Source organism: Trachurus japonicus, chromosome 1, assembly GCF_045865225.1.
Source record: "Trachurus japonicus isolate A0001 chromosome 1, Traja_1.0".
Classification (NCBI taxonomy): domain Eukaryota; kingdom Metazoa; phylum Chordata; class Actinopteri; order Carangiformes; family Carangidae; genus Trachurus; species Trachurus japonicus.
The window spans coordinates 35,397,832-35,423,279 of NC_140907.1; the positions used below are offsets into that span (position 1 = coordinate 35,397,832).

General features: G+C 46.8%; 1 protein-coding gene across 3 annotated transcripts in view; it reads left to right on the forward strand.

Annotated features, from left to right (window-relative positions):
* Positions 1–217: 217 nt before the first annotated feature.
* vps54 (VPS54 subunit of GARP complex) overlaps positions 218–25,448 on the forward strand; it is a 44,637-nt gene continuing 19,406 nt past the window's right edge. Inside the window, exons 1-9 of one of the 3 annotated variants that reach the window (XM_085786167.1) lie at positions 218–233; positions 5,785–5,961; positions 7,424–7,665; positions 9,603–9,687; positions 10,071–10,105; positions 19,824–19,955; positions 20,943–21,328; positions 24,419–24,545; positions 25,141–25,170. In XM_085786167.1, coding sequence (XP_085642293.1) covers positions 5,814–5,961; positions 7,424–7,665; positions 9,603–9,687; positions 10,071–10,105; positions 19,824–19,955; positions 20,943–21,328; positions 24,419–24,545; positions 25,141–25,170 — 1,185 coding nt within the window. In that variant the 5' untranslated portion in view covers positions 218–233; positions 5,785–5,813. Of the gene's footprint in view, positions 234–5,784; positions 5,962–7,423; positions 7,666–9,602; positions 9,688–10,070; positions 10,106–19,823; positions 19,956–20,942; positions 21,329–24,418; positions 24,546–25,140; positions 25,171–25,448 lie in introns of those variants that run through there. The other 2 variants (XM_085786178.1, XM_085786190.1) reach the window with 2 other exon arrangements.

Sequence of the window (25,448 nt, forward strand, 5' to 3'; positions counted from 1 at the left end):
GGGCAGCACTGCAGCTCCTCCCCCGCACCGACCGAGCGGACACCGTCACCGGCGCTGCTCCGTCCCCGGCCCCGCCTCCACTCTCCCGGGCTGCATGATGGCCAGAGTACCGGCGGTGCTGCCCTTCTCCTTCTCCGCTGTTGTTCCTCAGCTGCTTCTCCCGGTTCTCCCGGTGGTCCTGTGATGGTGAGGAGACCACACACCGGCTGCAGCAGAGCTTCACACCACCACAGGTACGTTACGGAGGAGGGGTCACCACCACCACCACCGACCCCTCTGCTCTCACTCCCCCCGGACTCACACTCACTCCTCCCGGGGTCTCTGTGTTTCACCCCCCGCCTAGCATTAGCATTAGCATTAGCGTTAGCATTAGCCAGCCTACGTGTAACCCCTGACAACATTAGCGTTAGCGTTAGCATGTAGCTCGTAGCTCGCTGTGTTTTTTCTCATGTACGCGCCTCTCGGGTCCTGTCACCGTTACCGGGAAATGTTTTTATGTTTTTATGTGTTTTATGCGTCTTTTGTCACCGTTCAGTGCGTTTGGAGCTCAGTTGATCCGGTGTTTAACGGCAACCGGACACCGGAGACCGGAGCACCGGAGCTAATGCTAACAGGCTAACAGGCTGTGTGACAGCAGACAGACAGGGCAGGTGAACTAACGTTACAGCCAAAACAAGCCACAAAAACACAGTTTAACTTAAATACTATGTTTATTACACACACGGTACAGTTGATACAGATCAGCACCGAGAAGATTAGAGGGTTAAAACAACTTGTTAGCTCCGGAGAAGTTCGGTTTTTATCTCAGTTTACAGTCTACAGTTTATGACTTAAAGTTGATTTCAGTTTTGATTAGATTCACAGTTAATGAAAAACCTGCTGGAAACCTGCTGGTGCATTCACGTCCCTCAGGAAAACAGAGCTTCATTCACGTGTATTTACAGAATATTTTAACATGAAATTTCGCTTTAATTTATTAAGTTATATAGAAAATAACTGTGATTGTATGCAGCTTTACAGCCTCACCTGGACTAACCACCTGCTGTCAAGGTGTTAATGACTTGGAACAGAAAAAAAAACATCATTTTTGAACAGTTTTGTGTTGATTTAATATCTGGTAAATCCAACCAGCAGCTCCTCACTGTAAACCTGGACCCAGCTGTAACTGGTCTGACACTGTGGCATTATCATATCAATACATGGGCAGCAAGTATTGATTATTATTATTCTTATTATTAATTATATTGATATGCATACATATGAATTGAAGTGTATGACCCTTGAACATTATTAGAGGACTATTTTCACAAAACTTTAATGTTCAGTTACAGAAAGTCACATTTGATCACAATCAGTTAGTGTAACACAGGATATCCTGTTGTTGTTTTTGTCACTTTTACAGTTTTATTTTCAGTTTTACTCATCAAACTGGCATCAGGTCATGTGCAGAACATTTAAATCAGCCTTTTTTTTTTTTTAAAGCGTGAACTGACACGAGGAAACATTGAGTTTAAATCTGTCACACAGCTGTGTTCGTTTCAATATTGAGGCTGTTTTTCCACCACTACTGGTGTCAAAATGAGTCATTGTTTAATTTTTCACCTCGTACGCTTCACGTTGCGTATTTCCATGACGACAGACACGGGACTCCTGATTGAATGTGAAACTAAAAAGACGCCTGCTCACTTTATTTATTTTACATCGGAAAACACTTCCTGTTTGAAAGCACCTTTAACCAATCAGAGGCCGGGATGTTGGCGACTCATGTGAGGTTGTAGGTTGTCGTGAGCTGCTGAAGTTGGCTTGTTGTTGAGACTATGGCAAGCGGATTTAACATTTAAAAGCTAAGTTTGACTTTCCGGAATTAACATTGTAGATATCAACAACGTCTTTCTCACTAGTCGTAATTACATTTGGAGTAGTTGGATTTTTGATTCAAGATATCTGTAATTCAGTTTTGCCGAGTCAAAAAGAACATTTCAGATATCCGCAACTACATTCTTCCTATCCACAATTGTCATTTCAGATATCCACAACTATGTTCTTCCTATAGGACAAATGACGTCACTTTAACCATTCATGTTTATGGGGTTTGTCATTACAGATATCTACAATTCAGTTGCAGATATCCGCTAGCCTATGTGAATTACAGATATCTGTAACTGAATTACGACCATTACTAATTCCAGTTTGACTAGTCATAATTCCATTTATAGATATCTACAACGTAATTTTGCCTAGTCAAAACTTAATTTAAGATATCCGAAAAGGGACATGTAGATATCTTTAATTGAGGTGAATTAAAGATATCTAGAACTGGAATTATGACTAGTCAGAATCAAATTGTAGATATCTCAAACTGGAATTACTACTAGTCGTAATTCAGTTACAGATATCCGTAATTCACATAGCAGATATCTGCAACTGAATTATAGATATCTATAATGACAAACCCCATACACATGAATGGTTAAAGTGACGTCATTTGTCCTATAGGAAGAACGTAGTTGTGGATCTGAAATGTTCTTTTTGACTCGGCAAAACTGAATTACAGATATCTGCAACACATATCCAGTCTGGCTTTTAAATGTTAAAATGGCTTGGCATACTCAGGTGTTTTCTCTCTGGCTGACGTGTTGTCGTTGGTCTGAAGAGAGTTTAAGAAACACTGATTTAAAGTCACATTACATAGTTTCTAGATGTTTTGGTCACATGATGACGTTGCCAGACTGACCGAGCTGCAGAACGACCACAGGTCATGTGGTTCGAGTCTCTCTTCCTGTCTCTTTGTGGTTTTGTCTTAAAACAAAAACACACACACGACTGTTTTCTTCACTTTCAGACTGAGTCGACGTGTTGCCGTGGTTATTTGACATTTGACAAGGTATAATGTGTAGGAATTCCCCCCATCTAGCGGTGCGGTTGCATATCTGAACCTATTCTTGATGTTGCATTCACGTGAAATGGGGCAGACGTCAGACAGACAACAGACGCTGCATGTAACAGGATAAACAAGCGTCTATGTAAACAAGTGGTCCGCCAGCACGAGGCAAAACAATACAGGCGTGACAATATGTTGTCATGGTGATGTCGTATTGTTTACCTGACCCACGTTTTTACCGTCTTTCTCTCGTAGAGTAAAATGGTTTGCCGACGGCCGTCTGCCCGACTGCACCTGAATGCAACACCAGTGCCTCCGTCCTTCCTCACACTACACAGTGGTGACAGTTTTAACAGGCCGAGCCGACAGCTCCGCTGAGTTTCCGTGGTTACCTACGGTCACGCTGCCACTGAATGTAAAAAAATGTCGATGCAACATGGCCGCCTCGGTTCGGTGCGTCGCCCACTTATGTATTTGTAACGACTTGTAACAACTCGTTCTAAGGTACCAGAAAGCTTTCATTTGTATGCGGGTGTGATTCAGTGAAATACGTATTTATGAAAGACAGATTTGATTTTTGCTAATAAAAAGCCAAATAAGTTACATACTGGGGCTTTAACACAGAGGTTTTGGACCACGCGGCGCTCCGTAGACGCTGCCTGCGCCTCATTCACAGCCAATAATCCATACATGGCTTCAATAATCTCCAATAATCCATAGGTGGATTATTGTTCTAAAACAGCAGGAGTCGGGATGAAGTCTCTCCTCCGTCTATTTGCTGATTGGTTGTTTTTCATTTGGTTAAAACAAAACGAGTTCAGTGAAGAAAGACAAACAACAGAGGAAGAAGTTAAAACACAGTCTAAATATAAACGTTTTATTTTGAAGGGCTGAGCCACTTCCTCCTCCTCCTCAGCATCAGGACCGTTTCTAAAAATACACATTTATTTATACGGATTCTATTTTTACCGAAAAGTTTTTCTACTTTTAGACGTTTGTTGGGTTTTTGTGTCGAAACAGAAGAAGCTTAGTGACGTGTGTGTGTGTGTGTGTGTGTGTGTGTGTGTGTTAATCCTCTCATCATCACTGTGATGGATTAACATCAGAGGGTCTCACACCTCCACAGGCTGAACACACACAACTACACAACAGGAAGTGTGAGGTGTTGAAGCTGCAGCTCAACAATCATTATTTTATAAATCAATAGGTTTATCTATAAGAGTTGATCAGATCATTGATCACTGATAACTCCTCTGTTGTTTCTACATGTTTTACTCCAGAGTCTCAACCTGTGACAGACGTAGATCAATATTGATTATAGATCAACGAGGAGGGTTAGGGGGCACACTTCAAACCGAGGGCTATGACAACTAGTTTCCCAGAATGCATCTTGCGGCAACCGGCAGCTGTTTTATTTCTCACTGTAGCGCTGTTATTACGTCATTTTGTTAAGTTTTAATATTTTTTCATGCGAGAAAGTAGCTGTTTAGATCCCCAATGTGCGGTCGGTTTATCCAAATGACGGCTGTTTAGACGTTTGCTCCGATGTAGGGGTGGGCGATATAGGAAAAATATCATATCACGATTTTTTTAAAATAAAGTCACGATTTCGATTTTATCACGATCTCAAATCAAAAAAAGAAAAACAGACAGTTTAGGCCAAAGAACCTTTCTGAACAGATTTTAATCTAAATAGTTGCAATTTTGCCAACATTCGCAAATAACGTAAACATACTTAAAGATAAACAACAACACTAAAGTAAAGTGCACTCTTGCAACATAAAAAGTAGCTTTCAATAAACATGAAAGTAAAATATCAATGAAGACATTACTGCTTTATTCAACACAGTCATTTTAACAGGATTTAAGTATATCAAAACACTAAATAGCTGATTGAAAAGGGTCAAATAAAAATGCAAACTAAAGTAACTGTGGTTATCTCTTTTAGCAAACTTTGTACCCCAGACGATCCTACGATCTCTGCACTTTGGCAGATCGTCTACATGCTCTAATCCTTCACGATCTAATATCGTCATATCGCCCACCCCTACTCCGATGTTTTTCGGAGAAGTAAAGCTCCACCTGTGGAGCAGATCAACGGCTCGTCACAGAGACACCACCCGTCCGGAGAGCTCGTCAGCCGGCCAACCTCCGTCGTCATCCCGGGAGAAAAGACGATCGCTAATTAACTTACCTGCAGGTTTTTAAAGGTTTACCGCCGGGTAGTTACATTCTTTTTAGGAGATAAATGCTGGTCTCATTGATGAAATGTAACGATTGTGGCAGTCGCATTAGTTTGTGTGGGTTAAAAGTGAAGCTTCATGTGTGTATTGGACACAGGAGCAGCGCTGCCTCGGGGCTCTGGAGCCTACGTACAGAAATCACCACATTTACATCACCTGAAGGAAGTTTGGCGTATTGTGGCTCACAGCTGAATACGAAAAATCAATGCAGCAGTAAATGATGTTTGTTTTGGAGGAGAGGAGACGCTGCAGATGAGTACACATATAACGTTATAGCCTTGATAACAGTTAAACGTTATTTCCGTCACATACGAGGAACCACAATTTCACACCATACAACAATCACAGCTTAATATAAACGTATTTCATAGAGGCTACTGCAATAATACACAAAAATATGCATTAAAACCTCAACAAATAACTTAAAATGTCTAAATTCTAAGACGAGGGCGGCCATGTTTTGATGTTGTCATGACGTCAAGTCGGAAAGTCGGAGCTCTGATATGATACCCGAGTTTCCGACCTGTAATTTCCGAGTTCGGCGCCGTTCAATTCATTTTTTACAACTCGGAGCTAGTTTTTTTCCGACTTCCGAGTTGTCTTGAACGCAGCATAACTCTCTCTAACTAACTCTCTGTGTCTGTGTGTGTGCGTGTGCAGCGGCCTCTGAGGAGGCGTGTCCTGATGTCATGGCGTCCAGCCACGGCTCCTCCCCAGCGCCGCGCCGCGCCGCCGGAGGACGAGACGGGAGGTTCCTCAAGGAGCAGAACCCCTCCCCCCCCCGCTGCCGCCGGCCGGCACGGATGCTGCCCGACGTCTGCCCCAAGGAGCCCACAGGTCAGATACTGATGACGATGATGTCACACTGACACACTGATGATGTCACACTGGTGATGTCATCGCCAGTCACAGCAGCGATCAATTATCTGTTTGGTTATAGTATATGATCAATATCACACAGGACGTCAACTTGGAATAGTAAACAGTAACAATAATCGATCATATCGAGAATATATCAAACATAATAATCCATGAGAGATTATAATTGATTAGGAATAATAATCGATCAGAAATAATAATTGATGAGAAACAATAATATATCGAGAACAATAACGATCAGGAATAATAATTGAGCGGGAATAATAATCTATCAGGATCCATAATTGATCAGGAATAACAATCAATTGGGAGCAATAATCTATCAGGAACCATAATTGATCAGGAATAACAATCGATTGGGAGCAATAATCTATCAGGAACCATAATTGATCAGGAATAACAATCGATTGGGAGCAATAATCTATCAAGAACCATAATTGATCAGGAATAATAATCATTTGGGAGCAATAATCTATCAGGAATAATAATCGATTGGGAGCAATAATCTATCAAGAACCATAATTGACCAGGGTTGTGTCCGAAATCACTCCCTCATTCCCTCCTCCCTACTCCCTATATAGTGAATTCAATATAGTGACTATATAGTGGACTCACTGGTCAAATAAAAAAACACTTTCGGACACTACTCCGCCGCACAGTTAATGACGTATTACGTCACGTAATTAAAACGTTCCGACAGCGATTGTAACAGCTGGTGCAGGTACCATGGATACAACCATGGCAACGGCCGGTGTAGAGGAGTAAAGCAATATGTTAAGCGAATATATATATATTTAAGCATCAAAGATGTTCAATCAAACCCACATAGTTTGAAACAACATTCAAAACACACACAGCCAGTGTCACAACTAAGCATAATGTCCGCTAGCTTAATGCTAACGTTAATGTAAAACACCTAATAGAAATTAGCATCGCTATCCAGAGTCTGTGGTCAGTTTATAACACTTGTTAGGAAATTTGCTCTGACGTTTGTTGTGGGAGTCTGTGGAAGCCGTGACCGGACAACTCTGACAGCTGGACACATTTATTGAGGCTGCTGCACTACTGCATTTATTTGGTAGCTACACCGGTTGTTCTGGGCCAGTGTGTTAACGGCGTCGATCCGTGACCGCAATGCATGATGGGATATCTTGCTCGGTTAGTGACCATTGGATGTTCACTACATTTCGCGGTGAATTGTGGGATAGATTCAGTCACTATATAGTGAACATTAATAATCACTAAACATTCGGACACCACTACAAAATGGCCTGGTCACTATATAGTGCACTATATAGTGAGTAGGGGGTGATTTCGGACACAGCCCAGGAATACTAAACAGGAATATTAATCGATCAGGAGCAATAATCGATCAGGATCAATAGATAATGTGGTGTCCTCCTCTCTGATTGGTTGGCAGGCGAGGGGCGTGGCCTGTGCGACGGCCCGTCCGTGGTGTCGGAGCACGACCGCTGGACGGTGTTCAGCTCGCGGGTGAACCTCCCGGCGGCGCTCAACGACCCGCGGCTCGCCAAGCGCGAGTCGGACTTCTTCACCAAGACCTGGGGGCTGGACTTCGCCGAGACGGACGTGATGCCGTCCTTCTACCTGCCCGTCATCACCAGGGAGACCTTCACGCCGTACCTGAACGAGACGGCACAGGTGAGGGGGGGCGAGGGGGCGGGGCCTAAGGGGGCGGGGCCTCGGCTTTGTCTCGTACCTGACTCAGCTGTGTCAGGAATCCTGTCGGAGCGGTTTGTCCTCAGGTGGAGAGGAGACGTCATGTTTAACCAACTCTCCTCTTGTTTCCTTGTCTCCTCTCCTCCCCTCTCCTCTCCTCTCCTCTCCTCTCCTCTCCTCTCCTCTCCTCTCCTCTCCTCTCCTCTCCTCTCCTCTCCTCTTGTTTCCTTGTCTCCTCTCCTCTCCTCTCCTCTCCTCTCCTCTCCTCTCCTCTCCTCTCCTCTCCTCTCCTCTTGTTTCCTTGTCTCCTCTCCTCTCCTCTCCTCTCCTCTCCTCTCCTCTCCTCTCCTCTCCTCTCCTCTCCTCTCCTCTCCTCTCCTCTTGTTTCCTTGTCTCCTCTCCTCTCCTCTCCTCTCCTCTCCTCTTGTTTCCTACTCTCCTCTCCTCTCCTCTTGTTTCCTTGTCTCCTCTCCTCTTGTTTCCTCTCCTATTGTTTCCTTCTCTCCTCTCCTCTCGTTTCCTTCTCTCCTCTCCTCCTCCTTCCTCTCCTCTCCTCTCCTCTTGTTTCCTTGTCTCCTCTCCTCTCCTCTCCTCTTGTTTCCTTGTCTTCTCTCCTCTCCTCTCCTCTTGTTTCCTTGTCTCCTCCCCTCTTGTTTCCTCCTCTCCTCTCCTCTCCTCTCCTCTTGTTTCCTTGTCTCCTCTCCTCTCCTCTCCTCTCCTCTCCTCTTGTTTCCTTGTCTCCTCTCCTCTCCTCTCCTCTCCTCTCCTCTCCTCTCCTCTCCTCTTGTTTCCTTGTCTCCTTTCCTCTCCTCTCCTCTCCTCTCCTCTTGTTTCCTCTCCTCTCCTATTGTTTCCTTCTCTCCTCTCCTCTCGTTTCCTTCTCTCCTCTCCTCCTCCTTCCTCTCCTCTCCTCTCCTCTTGTTTCCTTGTCTCCTCTCCTCTTGTTTCCTTGTCTTCTCTCCTCTTGTTTCCTCCTCTCCTCTCCTCTCCTCTCCTTTTGTTTCCTTGTCTTCTCTCCTCTCCTCTCCTCTTGTTTCCTTGTCTCCTCCCCTCTTGTTTCCTCCTCTTCTCTCCTCTCCTCTCCTCTTGTTTCCTTGTCTCCTCCCCTCTTGTTTCCTCCTCTCCTCTCCTCTCCTCTCCTCTTGTTTCCTTGTCTTCTCTCCTCTCCTCTCCTCTTGTTTCCTTGTCTCCTCTCCTCTTGTTTCCTCCTCTCCTCTCCTCTCCTCTCCTCTTGTTTCCTTGTCTCCTCCCCTCTTGTTTCCTCCTCTCCTCTCCTCTCCTCTTGTTTCCTTGTCTCCTCTCCTCTCCTCTCCTCTTGTTTCCTTGTCTCCTCTCCTCTCCTCTTGTTTCCTTATCTCCTCCCCTCTTGTTTCCTCCTCTCCTCTCCTCTCCTCTCCTCTCCTCTCCTCTCCTCTCCTCTTGTTTCCTTGTCTCCTCTCCTCTCCTCTTGTTTCTTTGTCTCCTCTCCTCTCCTCTCCTCTCCTCTTGTTTCTTTGTCTCCTCTCCTCTCCTCTCCTCTTGTTTCTTCCTCCCTCCTCTCTCCTCCTCTTCTCTCATCTCTCACTGAGATGAGATTTATTTTTATTTATTTCAAAGTAAAAAAAAAGCTTTTAAGAATAAAAATATACACATTAAAAATAAAGTCTTTTATTCCTTTGTTCAACTAACGACTAGATGTGACGTATCATCTGGTTGTGATGAGGTCATAATGATGATGTCGTGGTCATGTGACCAGACTCAGATTGACAGGACGAGGGTTTCTGCTTTTCTGCTGTGTCATCGTTACTCAGTGACGGCCACAGACGGGCTGTTACCACGGCAACAGCCTTAAAAAAAAATTCAAATCATTTCCAGTGATTCTGACGTCATCATCAATAATTAATTAATTAATTAATTAAATTTTTTTCTGTTCTTCTCAGAGGGAGAAAATCCACGAGCGCTGTAAACAGATCTGTCCCAACAAAGACGACGTGGACGCCGTCTCCAGTATCACCACCAACAACGGTATCAATTATTCACACACACACACACACACACACACACACACACACACTGATGACAGTTTGATTCTCATGTTTTGTAGATTTTAAAAAGTCTATTTCACCTTTAACACTTCATTATTTTGTTTATTGACCGATCTGATCGATGGTTTTGTCTGTGTCAATGAACCACCAGTCTGAAACAGAGAAAACATCAATATTATATCTTTACTTTGTTTTCATTTCGTTCGTTTCTTCACTGTTGTTTCTTTTTTATTCCTGAATTATTGTTGTTATTGATATTATTATTAACATTATTATCAATGTTAAGTATTGATCTTTGCTAATCAAAGACTAATCAAGTCGTGGCCATGTGACTGATCCAGAACTTTCTCTGTTTCTCCTCAGATAAATCCAGAGCCGAGCTGGAGCAAGTCCCAAAGGTGACGCACACACACACACACACACAATAACTATAAATATACAATATACTATACAATAAATATAATTAAAACATGTTTATCACATAGATCTGGAATCATGAGTTCTTTTACGATTAAAAAAAAAAAGGATTTAATGTAAAACAAATGTGATTTTTCATGAGACTACTGAGTATACTTTTTAAAGTGGTTGCATTAGATCAGGGTATCCGCGGGGTCTTGAAAAGTATTAAAAGGTGATGAATCAATTTTTGGAAAATGAAGACCCTTAAAAAGTATTAAAAAGTATTTTCACGACATTATAAAGTCTTAAATTTTGAAGGAATCCGAGTAGCGAAATGGTACTCGGATACCGCCCAAATCAAGCGAATACTCGAGTACTCGGATATCGGCTACAGCCCTACTAGAAACAAAATCAATTATTTTTTATAAACTTTGCCTTTGATTTATTATCCCAGCCTATTTTGAATAATCATCATAGTGGTCTATAGAGAATGTGAAGTTACGTCACGCCGTGGGACGATGGGCGCCATCTTTGGAGGATCGCGGATGTAAACACTTGCTCGTCTCCCTAAAAAAAGTTCCCCAAAGTCGCTTAAAAGTAATCATGGTGGGACAGTAGGCTACTGCTGCGTAAAAAAATGCCACAGTAGTATATGTTAATTATTGTTATGTATGCTGGCGTACACAGGTCTGGTCTTAGTTCTCGGTAAGAAGAACTGCAGCTACTCCAGTGTGTTGTTATCCCTCTTTATTCCACACATGAACATACAGGAAGTGTCGAGTTGTGGTTTCCTTAGAATACACAAACAAATGAGCAATAAACATGTTAATATTAATAATAATGATGATGATAAGTAATGCCGAATAAAGCAATATTTCTAAACAGCTAAATAATAATCTATTATTCAGCAAATGCAGAGAATAACGGTAAGATCAAACAGTACCCTCTAAAGGCCGCACGAGGGCGCTCCAGACCACATCATTACAGAGTAAACATATTGATTGTAGTAAGCACGAATATCAGCAGATGTAAAATCCATCCACAATATTATAAACACAAATCAAAAAGGGTTATATGTTAAGAACATGTATATGCTAAATACAAACACATTAACATTCCCTTGGTTATATTTTCACATAAGGAAGCTCAAAACGTGATCACGCGTTGCAACATGGCGGCCGTTCCGACCTCACTAAACTCTACAAAACAGCAGATAACTAGCAACAAATGTCCAGTTCCAACTCACTCTGCATCCACGCACAAAGCGACGACACTGATAGTCTCGATCTGGCTCTGATTGACACGTCACAACTTCCGAAGATGTGTGCAGCACTCGACAGGTAACGTAGCTGCTGCCGCGCTGTTCAGCTGTACTCTCGGAACTGTTCGGCTTCCTTCGGCGGCGCTCGGGGATGTGACGGTGACGTCATATACACGGCAGAGCAGGGAAGTTTGCACAGCCGCCCCCGAATTCACATGGTGAATTCGCAGTACCACAAAGGTCCCTGCTGGGCCGTAAGATCAGTCTCAGTCCTCTGGCATTGCTGGCAGGGGGATGAGTTTAGCCACTGGCCTTGTGTATGTAGACCCTTTAATGTTTACCTCAGCTGTGCGTATCCGGCCGTCATCACTGGGGATCACTTTGGTGACTCGTCCAACCGGCCACAGTGCTCTGGGCAGCTGTGAGTCAATGATCATGACCACCTGATCTGTAGTGAGGTCCACAGTAGAACTATGCCACTTCCGACGATGTTGAAGGCTGGGGAGATAGTTCTTGGTGAATTGGAGCCAGAAGTGATCTGCCAGCACCTGGCTGTGTTTCCAGCGGCGACGACCAAGCAGATCGCTGTTGTGGTACACAGCTTGTGGTAGTGATGAATCCCGCCGCCCCATGAGTAGAAGATTTGGCGTTATGGGGTCGGGATCTGCAATGTCTGATGTAGCATAGCCCAGGGGCTTAGAGTTGAGGATCCCCTCAACTTCTATCAGGACCGTCATGAGGACTTCCTCTGGGAGCACTTGGTCTTTCAGCACGACTTGCAGGGAAGCTTTAACAGATTTGATCTCTCTCTCCCATACACCGCCGAAATGCGGTGCAAGTGGTGGATTAAATCTGAAGCTGATGCTCTGCTCAGCAAACTGGTCCTTTAATGCTGGCTCAAGTGCGGCGAAGGCTTCTTGCAGCTCTCTGTCACCTCCTCGGAAATTAGTGCCTCGGTCACAGAGAATCTCAAATGGCTTCCCTCTTCTTGCCACGAAGCGTCGTAAGGCGAGCAGAAAGGAGTCAGTGTCCATACTGCACAAAAGGTCCAGATGCACGCACCGAGTAGTGAGGCATTTGAAGATAATGCCCCACCTTTTCTCGTGTCTGCGGCCTATTTTGATGGTGTACGGACCAAAACAATCTACTCCAGTAGACCAGTATGGTGGTTGGTTGATACGCAACCGTGCAGCTGGCAGGTCGGCCATCTGAGGAATGACAGGCTTGCTGCGCCATTTGCGGCACTCCGTGCAGCTATGCTGGTGTTTCTTGACAGCTTGACGGCCACGGATGATCCAGTATGTCCTCCTTATTTCTGCAAACACACGATCAGGGCCTGCATGAAGCAATCGGTTGTCGTAGTCCCGGATGAGCAACTCTGTGACACGGTGGTTTGGTGCCAGGATGATAGGATGGATGGTTTCCTCTTCTAGATTCACTGCCTTTCGAAGTCGACCTCCGACCCTTATCAGCTCCACTTCCTTGTCGTAGACAGGGGATAGAGACAACAGGCTGCTATTGGAGCTGAGAGGTTTACCTGCTTGCAGTGCAGTAAACTCCACCGGGAAACTCTCCTGTTGTGCTCTCTTCAGGATGGCAGCTTCTGTATTGACTCTGTCGGCTGCAGTCATGGGAGGAGCAGCCGCCCCGTGCAGGGACTGGAATGTGGCGTCGACCAGTTCTGACCATGATTTGACCTGAGTCACATCTGGGACTGGAGGGCTGTTAACTGTGATGTTGCCACAGAAGATGGTATCACGTGTTTCTTCTGCTGGTGTAGGTGTAGAACTTACAGCAGGATTAGTTGGCCACTCGACTGGAGGCTGAAGGAGGAAAGGTGGACCACGTGTCCAGCGGTTGGGCTTCACTAAATCCGCCAGTGATTTCCCACGCGTAATATCGTCAGCAGGATTCTCTTCTGAGGGAACATATCTCCAGTTTTCTGCTCCAACCAGCTCTTGAATCTCGGCTATCCGTGTCCCCACAAACACTTTGTACTGCTGAGATTCGGACTGGATCCAGTGCAGGACAGTTGTGGAATCTGTCCACAGTGTTGTTGTCTTTACTGGCAGAGTCAGCTCTGTGTGCAGGACCTTGGCTAACTGTGCACCTGACAGGGCCCCACACAGCTCCAGGCGGGGTATTGAAAGTTGTTTCTTCGGTGCTACGCGAGACCTTGCCATCACAAATGCCACCTGTACTTGTCCTTCACTGTCTTCAACCCTCATGTATGCTACAGCACCATAGGCCCTTTCTGAGGCGTCGCAGAAAACATGTAGTTCAACGGGAGTGTCAGCAGGAACATTAACAGTGTAACAACGTGGCAGTGTGATATGTTGAAGCTGTGGGAGTTCGTTCTCCCATGTTTTCCATACAGGGAGGAGACTGTCCACAATGGGCTCATCCCATCCTCTCTCCTTTCTCCACAGAGCTTGAACCAGGACCTTGGCACGCGTGGTATACGGTGTGATGTAGCCTAGCGGGTCGTATTGACTGGCTAGAACCCGATACACGTATCTCATGGTCGGTTCTGTCACTGGGATGGCTCGGTGTTTGTATCCAAGAGTGTCAGGTCTGCAGCGCCACAGGAGACCGAGTGTTGACTCCTGAGGGTCGGTCTTATTTGCAGTCAGCCATAACTCACATCCTGCTGATTTGGCTTCGGGAGGTAGGTGAGTGATAACCTCGGGGATGTTGCTGGACCACTGTCTCATGTCAAAGCCTCCACTGGCAAGAAGAGCTCTCATCTTGTCAATGAGCTGTCTGGCTTGATCTTGAGACTGCAGAGACTGGAGACAGTTATCAACATAAAATGCTTGCAGCACAGATTGGACCACATCTTCATTACCTTCACGGTGTTCTTGCACGTGACGCTGTAAAGCATAAGATGCACAGCATGGGCTGCAGGTAGTCCCAAATGGCAAAACACGCCACTCGTAGACCTCTGGGCTGCGATCTTTCTCTCCATCACGCCATAGGAAGCGGAGGAGGGGCTGGTCTTCAGGTAGGATACGCACCTGATGAAACATGCCGCGTATATCTCCGCTGATGGCCACAACATGTTCTCTGAACCTCAGTAGCCCACCAAGCAGTGATGCACTCAATGTAGGACCAGGAAGCAGGTTGTTATTGAGGCAGGCTTGTTGATAGTTGAATGAGCAGTTGAAAACAACTCTGGCTTTACCATTATGATAAACAAGATGGTGAGGGAGAAACCATGACTCCTCTGACCTGCTCACCTCATCAGCGTTGATCTTGACGGCATATCCAGCTTTCATCAATTTGTGTACCTCCTCATTGTACACTGCAGCTTGTTCAGGGTTGGTAGCAAGGCGGCGCTCTGTTGCCCTGAGGAGAGCTATCACGGCCGTGGGTGGAGCATGGAGTGTGGGTGCATTTGGTTTACGCAACAATGGAGTAGCATAGCGGGACACACCGTCAACTGTGACTCTGATGGTCTTCTGCTCCAGTTGTTCCATAGCTGCTTTATCCCCACCAGAGCGGATCACCTCCTTACTGTTTCTGAACGGTAAGGTGTCTAGCTTCCAGAGTCTTTCAACATTTTGATGTAGCTCTTCCGACGGTGAGAGGAATGAAGAATGCAGACAGCTGTTCTCACCTGATGACTGCTGCAGGAAGGTGGCAGGTCCCTGCACAGTCCATCCCAGAGCCGTGCACACAGCTACAGGTCCACCGATCGGGCCAGACCGGACTGGGGATAATGGTGTTATCAGGTGAGGGTTGTCAGAACCGATGAGTAGCATGGGCTTGACTCTGCTGTAGGAGTGCAATGGAATGTCTCTCATGTGTTGGTAGCTCCGCTTCAGATGTTCAGCTGCACATGATTGTTCAGCCAGATTCAGATCTGCTGCTGTGAAAGCATGTTGAATGTCATGTTTCATCCCTTTCTTCATTATGGGTGACACTTTGAGTGAGACTGTCGCTCCCTTTAATTGCACCTTGTCCTGTCTAATCGTCCTCAGGGACAGGATTTCTTCCTTACCCTTGAGACCCAGGTGACGCACAGCAGCTGGTAGTATGATTGTTCTTTCAGATCCGTCATCCAGAACAGCGTAAGTACTGAGTGTTTTCTTCCCGTTGTGTAGGCGTACTGGGACAACCTTCAGCATCACTCGACCTGAATGACTAATTTGGTCCATGTAGATCATGCTGGGGGACGTACTCACGGTCAGGACAGTCTCTGTTTGAGCCACATCATGAAGCACGGTGAGGTGTTGTTCTCCACAAGTTGAACATGGCTTCTTTAAAGTGCAGTTGTCAGGTGTGTGTCCTCTCCCACACCTCCAGCATCTTTTCTTTTCCTTTATCCAGTCAACCTTTGCATTGTTTGTGAGCTTAGCAAAGTCATTACAGGCATTGAGGTAGTGTTCTTGGTTATTACAGTAAGGGCAGTAGGGCTTAAACCTGTCACGCTTCTTAGACTGTAGTGGGATGCTGGATACAGGAGCTGGTTTAGGTTGCTGAGCCCCCTGGTGGTTACCCAGCAGAATAGTTGCAGACTTCACTCTTGGCTGCTTCACTGATCTGCGCTCCCGGCTGTCGGCATGTGTGGGTTCTGATGGACAGGCGCTTATCCGACGGGATACCTGCAGAGTCTGGACCTTCCTCTCAAGCCAATCTGCCAGATCTGGAAGAGTATATGTCCTGTCACTGCCACTCTGGATAATTCCCCTGGAAAAGCAGTATTCGACGAAGGCGTCTCTGAAGTTAACAGGCAGCTTAGTGAGCAGTGTGTCAACATGAGAACCACACATCAGTTCTGAATATGAGGGACCTTGCATCGTGCTTAACATGCCCACTAGTGTTCCAACTGAGGCTGCGAAATCTTCAATACCTTGATAGTCTCCGGCCTTCACTGGTGGAGCATTCAGGATGGCATTGAGTTCTCCTTGAACAAGCTGTCTGGGCTGACCATATCTCTGCATGAGGGCTTGCATGGCAGTAGTGTACGGCGTGGCGCTGTTGATGAACCGCTTGGCTATTTGAAGTGCAGCAGGGAATCTGAGGTGGTCAAGAAGGACTTGGTACTTGTAGTCTTCACTTAAATGTCTGTGGGGCCCAAGAACACTGTCTAGACCCTTTTTGAGCAGCAGGAAGTCGGTCTCCCTCCCTGAGGTAAAAACAGTCAGTTTGGGCTTGGGGATGCCAAAGGATGATGCAATAACCATCTCTAAAACACCTGGTGCATTAGAGTTGTCTGGTGGCTGCACAGGTGCAAGGGGCTGCTGAGGATAATAGTGTTGGACAGGAGGAGGAGCAGGATAATGTGCAGGAGGATAGGGGTATTGCTGCGGAGGAGGCTGCCTATGGTTGGGTGCACTGTATGCTGGTCGTGATAGGGGAGGTGCAGTCTGGATAGGCAGGACAGGAACTGCAGAGACTGCAGGTGGCACCAGCGAAGTAGTATGAATTGCTGATGAAACAGAGGCTACAGAGTCCACACGTTTCATCTGCGACATGGGAGCAGATCCTGTAGGTTCAGCTTCCGGAGCTTGATCCACATCATCAGCCTGCAGTACAAAGGAAGCTTGGTCCACAGCTCCTGCCTGTATAGCAGGGGGTGCAGCGTCCGTTGATGAAGCATCGGCTTTGTCCTGATCCTGAGAGAGAGGCTCCATCGTAGTAGCTGGATTGTGGGAGGCAGGTGGATACTGCGTCATCCTAGTGGGACTGGTGTGGATCCTCTCTAGATGGGGAAGGCTGCCGTACTGCGGCATATCTGCAGCATATCGTTGTGGGCGATATGTGGGGTGAGTGTAGCCAACCTGAGGGTGAGGATTCAGTCTTACATTGTCCATTTCGGCTTCCAGCTCTTTCATTTGGTGTCTCACGGTCTGCCAGCGTGCCTCTAGGCGCTGAAGTCTATCATCAGGGCTCTCATTTGACGGATATGTGGGCACTGGATATGAAGGGAATCCTCTTATGTTGGGTGGTGCTGCGTATGTTGATGTCGTCAGCGACGCTGCCCCTGTCATGGTGGGATGAGGATGTTGGAATGGATAGCTGAGCTCGTAGTCCTCCAGATGTCCGGGAATGCGTCGCATCCTGCTGGGACGGGGACTCTGTGGCGGCTCATCGTAATATCCTTTGCTTGTAGCCATGGCGCAGCTTGTGTACATCCGGCTCGAAGGACCACTTGTTAATTATTGTTATGTATGCTGGCGTACACAGGTCTGGTCTTAGTTCTCGGTAAGAAGAACTGCAGCTACTCCAGTGTGTTGTTATCCCTCTTTATTCCACACATGAACATACAGGAAGTGTCGAGTTGTGGTTTCCTTAGAATACACAAACAAATGAGCAATAAACATGTTAATATTAATAATAATGATGATGATAAGTAATGCCGAATAAAGCAATATTTCTAAACAGCTAAATAATAATCTATTATTCAGCAAATGCAGAGAATAACGGTAAGATCAAAACAGTACCCTCTAAAGGCCGCACGAGGGCGCTCCAGACCACATCATTACAGAGTAAACATATTCATTGTAGTAAGCACGAATATCAGCAGATGTAAAATCCATCCACAATATTATAAACACAAATCAAAAAGGGTTATATGTTAAGAACATGTATATGCTAAATACAAACACATTAACATTCCCTTGGTTATATTTTCACATAAGGAAGCTCAAAACGTGATCACGCGTTGCAACATGGCGGCCGTTCCGACCTCACTAAACTCTACAAAACAGCAGATAACTAGCAACAAATGTCCAGTTCCAACTCACTCTGCATCCACGCACAAAGCGACGACACTGATAGTCTCGATCTGGCTCTGATTGACACCGTCACAACTTCCGAAGATGTGTGCAGCACTCGACAGGTAACGTAGCTGCTGCCGCGCTGTTCAGCTGTACTCTCGGAACTGTTCGGCTTCCTTCGGCGGCGCTCGGGGATGTGACGGTGACGTCATATACACGGCAGAGCAGGGAAGTTTGCACAGTATATGCACTAATACCAAAAACGAGATAGTTCACGATGTCTGGATAAGTCAGTGGAGGGAGTAAATCTGGGTCTTGAATCCAGTCCCCACTCTCTGTTTACGTTTGCGTTCCTCCTAGAGCACTGGAAAAGAGAGTAGCGACACCACCATAGACTCCTGTGGTCACTTTATTCTCCCCCTAGTGGCAGGATATGGGTATTGCAAATCCGCCCAAGAAACCCATTCACTCCAATGTATGTGTGTTGCCAACTTGCTTGTAAATTGATGAAAACTGCTGTGTTTTTGCTTTTAGGTGCCTTGGTCATATTAAGTTATGCTTATAATTTATTTATTTCAAAATTTAAATTGAACAACTGTTTTTTTTTTGGCCCGGCTATATTGAATTTGATGTATAGGCTCTATGCACAGCTCCACTACTTCCTATTTCTAATCAAACCCAAAACGTATTATGTTAAGTTTTTCCTCCAATTTTGATTAAAAAAAAGATAATTAATAAAAACACACGGAGCTGTTTACAGTACGTACCGGTCACAGTCACAGCGGACAAACACAGAAGGGGATGAGTGAACGCTTTACCGTTGCTAAGCAACCACCAGCTGTCAAAATAAATAACATAAAAAGCCTCGCATGGAAATAAAATAAAAGCCAGCAGCACAATAACTTGCTTGACCAAACAAACAAACTTAACAAACACAGGCTTAAGTGGCAAACAGTTAGAAACACAGTTGAATTTAGCGCGCAAACTGGTATGACACTTTAGTGGACTTATCTTTATCATTTAAAACAGCAAGCATTCGTGACACAACAATTAATGGCCACTATATGTTAATATTTATCTGTAAAAGGGTCCACGATGATGCTATTAACGTGGGTGATCTATAAATGTCCTTAAATTATTGAAAATACCGCACTTACTCATTCACCAACACTGCAGAGATGCCAGCTCTTGGGCGCATTTGCAATACCCATATCCCGCCACCAGGGGGCGTTTCCACTTGACCAATGCGTGTCGCTACTCTCTTTTCCAGTGCTCTAGTTCCTCCAAAGATGGCGCCGTCGTTCCCCAACGCAAAGCGGCGTGACGTCAGCTTCACATTCTCTTTAGTCTTTATCACAAACTAAAACTGTTAAGTTAAAAGTGTCACTGATGTAAATGGTTACAGCCTGAAGTGACGGTGAGGTGTTAAAAAATATTGAGAAGGTCTTGAAAAAGTCTTAAAAAGGTATTAAAATTAACTTCAAGATTCCTGTATAAACCCTGTAGATTAAACTGTTATTTTTTCAAAGGCTTGAGATGAGAAGACGTTCACGTCCAGACGTGTTAATGAAACATATGAAGGAACTGAAGCGACGTCACAACAGCAGCTTCACAAGACAAACACAAACACACAAAGATAATAAAACATGACCTGTGTGTGTGTTTGTATATGTATATTGTGTGTGTGTGTGTATGTGTGTGTTTATATTGTGTGTGTGTGTGTGTGTCCAGATGTTCATGAGGCCAGACTTCGCCCTGGACGACCCGGCCACCTTCAACAGCGTGCTGCCCTGGTCGCACTTCAACAGCGCCGGAGGGAAGAGCAGCAGAGACGTGGCCTCGTCCAAGCTGCTGCAGGAGAAGGTACACACACACACACACACACACACACACACACACACAGCTGGACACACACACACACACACCTGGACACACACACACACACACACAGCTGGACACACACACACACACACACACACACACACACACACACCTGGACAACACCATCCAACAACAACTTGCAGGTTTATGTTTTATTGTGAAATCTGCTTTGTTTTTATTGGATCAGCCAATCAGAAGAGTTTGTTTGAATTTATTCTCCTCCTCTCTCGTTTCCTTGTCTCCTCCCCTCTCCACTTGTTTCCTTTTTTCATCTCCTCTCCTCTCCTCTCCTCTCCTCTCTCCTTCTCTCCTCTCCTTCTTCTCCTCTCCTCTTGTTTCCTTGTCTCCTCTCCTCTCCTACTCCTCTTCTCTCCTCTCCTTCTCTCCTCTCCTCTTGTTTCCTCCTCCCTCCTCTCCTCTCTTCTCCTCTTGTTTCCTCCTCTCCTCCCCTCTCCTCTTGTTTCCTTGTCTCCTCTCCTCTCCTCTCCTCTTGTTTCCTTGTCTCCTCCCTTATCTCCTCCTCCTCTCCTCTCCTCTCCTCCCCTCTCCTCTTGTTTCCTCTCCTCTCCTCTTGTTTCCTTGTCTCCTCCCTTATCTCCTCTCCTCTCCTCTCCTCTCCTCTCCCCTCCTCTCCTCTCCCCTCTCCTCCCCCTCTTCCTCTCCTCTCCTCTCCCTCTCCTTCTCTCCTCTCCTCTCCTCTTGTTTCCTCCTCCCTCCTCTCCTCTCTTCTCCACTTGTTTCCTTGTCTCATCTCCTCTCCTCTCCTTTTGTTTCCTTCTCTCCTCTCCTCTCCTCCTCCCCCCCCTCCTCCTCCTCCCCCTCCCCTCTCTCCTCCTCCCCCCTCTCCTCCTCCCCCTCCTCCTCTCCTCTCCTCCTCTCCTCTCTTCTCCTCTTGTTTCCTCCTCCCTCCTCTCCTCTCCTCTCCTCTCCTCTCCTCTCCTCTCCCCTCCTCTCCCCCCCCCCCTCCAGCTGAGCCACTACCTGGACGTGGTGGAGGTGAGCATCGCCCGTCAGATCTCCCTGCGCTCCGAGGCGTTCTTCCACGCCATGTCGTCGCAGCACGAGCTGCAGGACCAGCTGCAGGCGACGCAGCGCGCCGTGGCCGTGCTGCGCCGCCGCACCGCCGACATGGACCGGGTCATGTGCCGCGGGCCGCTGCGGGCGCTGCGCACCGCGTTGGCGCGCAACAACTGCGTGAAGCTGCACAACAAGCTGAAGCTGATGGCGGCGGTGCACCAGACGCAGCCCACGGTGCAGCTGCTGCTCTCCACCTCCGAGTTCGTCGGAGCGCTGGAGCTCATCAACACCACCAAGGAGGTGCTGACGCAGGAGCTGCAGGGGGTCACCAGCTTCAGGTGAGGGGGGGGGGGGGGCAGGAGCTGCAGGGGGTCACCAGCTTCAGGTGAGGGGGGGGGGGCAGGAGCTGCAGGGGGTCACCAGCTTCAGGTGAGGGGGGGGGGGCGGGAGCTGCAGGGGGTCACCAGCTTCAGGTGAGGGGGGGGGGGGGGGGCAGGAGGAGCTGCAGGGGGTCACCAGCTTCAGGTGAGGGGGGGGGGGGCAGGAGCTGCAGGGGGTCACCAGCTTCAGGTGAGGGGGGGGGGGCAGGAGCTGCAGGGGGTCACCAGCTTCAGGTGAGGGGGGGGGGGGGGCAAGGAAACAAGAGGAGAGGAGAGGAGGGGGGGGGGAGGAGACAAGGAAACAAGGAAACAAGAGGACAGGAGAAGAAAGAAGAGGAGACAAGAGGAGAGGAGGAGAGGGGAGGGGAGAGGAAGGAGGAGACAAGGAAACAAGAGGAGAGGATAGGACAGGAGAGGAAGGAGGAGAGAAGACTAGGAAACGAGAGGAGAGGAAAGGAAGGAGGAGACAAGGAAACAAGAGGAGAGGAAGGAGGAGACAAGAGGAGAGGAGGGGAGAGGAGACAAGGAAACAAGAGGAGAGGATAGGACAGGATAGGAGACAAGGAAACAAGAGGAGAGGAAGGATAGGATAGGAGACAAGGAAACAAGAGGAGAGGAAGGATAGGATACGAGACAAGGAAACGAGAGGAGAGGATAGGACAGGAGAGGAAAGGAGACAAGGAAACAAGAGGAGAGGAGGAAAGGAGAGGAGAGGGGGTCACCAGCTTCAGGTGAGGAGGGGAGGAGAGGAGAGGAGAGGAGAAAAGGAAACAAGAGGGGAGAGGAAAGGAGAGGAAGGAAGAGAGAAGACAAGGAAACAAGAGGAGAGGAGAGGAGAGGAGAGGGGGTCACCAGCTTCAGGTGAGGGGGGGGGGGGGCAACAGCTTCAGGTGAGGGGGGGGGGGGCAACAGCTTCAGGTGAGGAAGGAGGAGAGAAGACTAGGAAACGAGAGGAGAGGAAAGGAAGGAGGAGACAAGGAAACAAGAGGAGAGGAAGGAGGAGACAAGAGGAGAGGAGGGGAGAGGAGACAAGGAAACAAGAGGAGAGGAAGGATAGGATAGGAGACAAGGAAACAAGAGGAGAGGAAGGATAGGATACGAGACAAGGAAACGAGAGGAGAGGATAGGACAGGAGAGGAAAGGAGACAAGGAAACAAGAGGAGAGGAGGAAAGGAGAGGAGAGGGGGTCACCAGCTTCAGGTGAGGGGGGGGGGGGGGCAACAGCTTCAGGTGAGGAGGGGGGGGGGAGCAAGGAAACAAGAGGAGAGGATAGGAAAGGAGAGGAAGGAGGAGAGAAGACTAGGAAACGAGAGGAGAGGAAAGGAAGGAGGAGACAAGGAAACAAGAGGAGAGGAAGGAGGAGACAAGGAGACAAGAGGAGAGGAGGGGAGAGGAGAGGAGACAAGGAAACAAGAGGAGAGGATAGGACAGGATACGAGACAAGGAAACGAGAGGAGAGGAGAGGAGAGGAGAGGAAGGAGGAGAGAAGACTAGGAAACGAGAGGAGAGGAAAGGAAGGAGGAGACAAGGAAACAAGAGGAGAGGAGAGGAGAGGAGAGGGGGTCACCAGCTTCAGGTGAGGGGGGGGGGGAGCAAGGAAACAAGAGGAGAGGATAGGAAAGGAGAGGAAGGAGGAGAGAAGACTAGGAAACAAGAGGAGAGGAGAGGAGAGGAGAGGAAGGAGGAGAGAAGACTAGGAAACGAGAGGAGAGGAAAGGAAGGAGGAGACAAGGAAACAAGAGGAGAGGAAGGAGGAGACAAGGAGACAAGAGGAGAGGAGGGGAGAGGATAGGAGACAAGGAAACAAGAGGAGAGGAAGGATAGGATACGAGACAAGGAAACGAGAGGAGAGGAGAGGAGACAAGGAAACAAGAGGAGAGGAGGAAAGGAGAGGAGAGGGGGTCACCAGCTTCAGGTGAGGAGGGGAGGAGAGGAGAGGAGAGGAGAGGAGAGGAGAGGAAAGGAGAAAAGGAAACAAGAGGGGAGAGGAAAGGAGAGGAAGGAGGAGAGAAGACAAGGAAACAAGAGGAGACAGGGATGCAAACAGCGCGCCAAAAAAGCACAACTCGCTTTTTTCATGACCAATTAGGTGACTTGTGTGAATCGTTCAGATCCGAAGAGTTTTTGTTTTTGAGAGGGGGGGGGTCTCAGCGTCTCAGCGTCTCAGCTGGGGTCAGTAAAATGTTTTTCTAACAGGCTGAGACAGTGACAATCACGTGAAACTCCAAAATGGAAATATCGCAAAGGATTTTTTTTTAAAGCATTTTTAATATAGAAATGTTGGCCTTCTGAAAACTATGTCCATCTATATGCACTCAATACTTGGTTGGGGGGTTGAACTACTGGAAATTGACTTTTCCGTGATATTGTAATGTAATTATTTGTTAATGGTGAGACCCCGCCCTCGGGAAATTCCTCTCTTTCTTGGTCCTGACCTGTTTGCATCCCTGGGAGAGGAGAGGAGAGGAGAGGAGACAAGGAAACAAGAGGAGAGGGGAGAAGAGAGGAGAGGAGACAAGGAAACGAGAGGAGAGGAGAGGGGAGAGAAGCGGAGGAGAGGAGGGGCAGAGTACTGTGTGTACAAGGGTCCTCCAGCAGGGGGCAGCAGCAGCAGCAGCCTGGTTACACCACTGCTGTTTAAAGTGGAGCCTCTACTCCCCCTCTTCCTCTCTCCTCTTCCTTTCTTCCTCCCCCTCTCTCCTCTTCCTCCTCCTCTCTCCTCCTCCTCTTCCTCCTCTCTCCTCCTCCTCCTCTTCCTTTCTTCCTCCTCCTCCTCTTCCTCCTCCTCCTCCTCTCTCCTCCTCTCAGTGTTTATCTGCTGTCGACTGAATTTTCAGATCTGAGTCAAATCAAATTGAATGTCACTTATTGTTGTTTTTAACAGAACGAACCTTTAGTTATTGATCCTCCAAGTAGAGACGGAACAAAGTGGTAACTCTTCTCTGTGTGTGTCTGTGTGTGTCTGTGTGTGTCTGTGTGTGTGTGTGTGTGTGTGTGTGTGTGTCTGTGTGTGTGTGTGTGTGTGTGTCTCTCCGTCCCCGTCCTCAGACACCTGGGCTCCCAGCTGTGTGAGCTGGAGAAGCTGATCGATAAGATGATGGTTGAAGACTTCAGCATGTACGCACGCAGCGACCTGAGCCGCAGCCTGAGGGACGAGCCGCAGGTCCTGGAGAAGGTCTGACCACATCAATACACACCATCAATACACCCCATCAAACTAAAGTTTCAGCAGTATTGAGGCTACATTTTGGTGAAAGTTGCAAAACTGTAGCATCTACGGTTTGTTTGGTAGGAATTTTTTAGAAAGTTTTTAGATTTAAACGTTTATTTTGCCCCCATGTCCTTGGAATTGAGTGAATCTGGCATGGGGTTGGACCTTTGTGCAAAGTTTGGTGATTTTTCAGCCATGGGAAGTAGGACTTCCTCGGAAGAAGAAGAAGAATTCCTAGGAACTACATCATATCTGAAGGCTAAAAGTGGAACATGTAACAGTAGAAATGTTAAAAATAAAAAAAAAAGTTTGAGGAAAATGTAGAAATCCTGCATATTTATAGTTTAACAGTTGAAGGGTTGAAACCTGAAATAGGTGAAATATTGTCCAGGAATTTTCAAAATGTCAAAAATATTAACAATAAATAACATATTTAAAATAAAATAGATGAACATTAGATAAAAAATTGTAAATAAGGAATAAATATCTCAATTACTCGTCAGTAATTAAATCTAAAAGTGGGTTCTTGTGTGTGTAACGGATGCTGTGCTCGTCACAGGTCCACACACCCTACGCTGTGTCGCAGAAGGTGAAACACACACACACACACACACGTTTAATACGCAATCAATCATGTGCAGCGGTGGCATCATCAGCCATCAATCAATCAATCAATCGATCGATCATTCGATTCTGACTGGAAATAAATCTTGACGGGTCGGGCTCCTTCATTAATTGATTAATCTCATATTCTTATTGAATAATTGAATTGTTTTGTGTTCAATGAAAGATTTGATAAAGTTTTGATCAATGAATAATCTAATAATTGATTAGTAATTATCTTTGTAGTAGATTAAAGGGATAGTT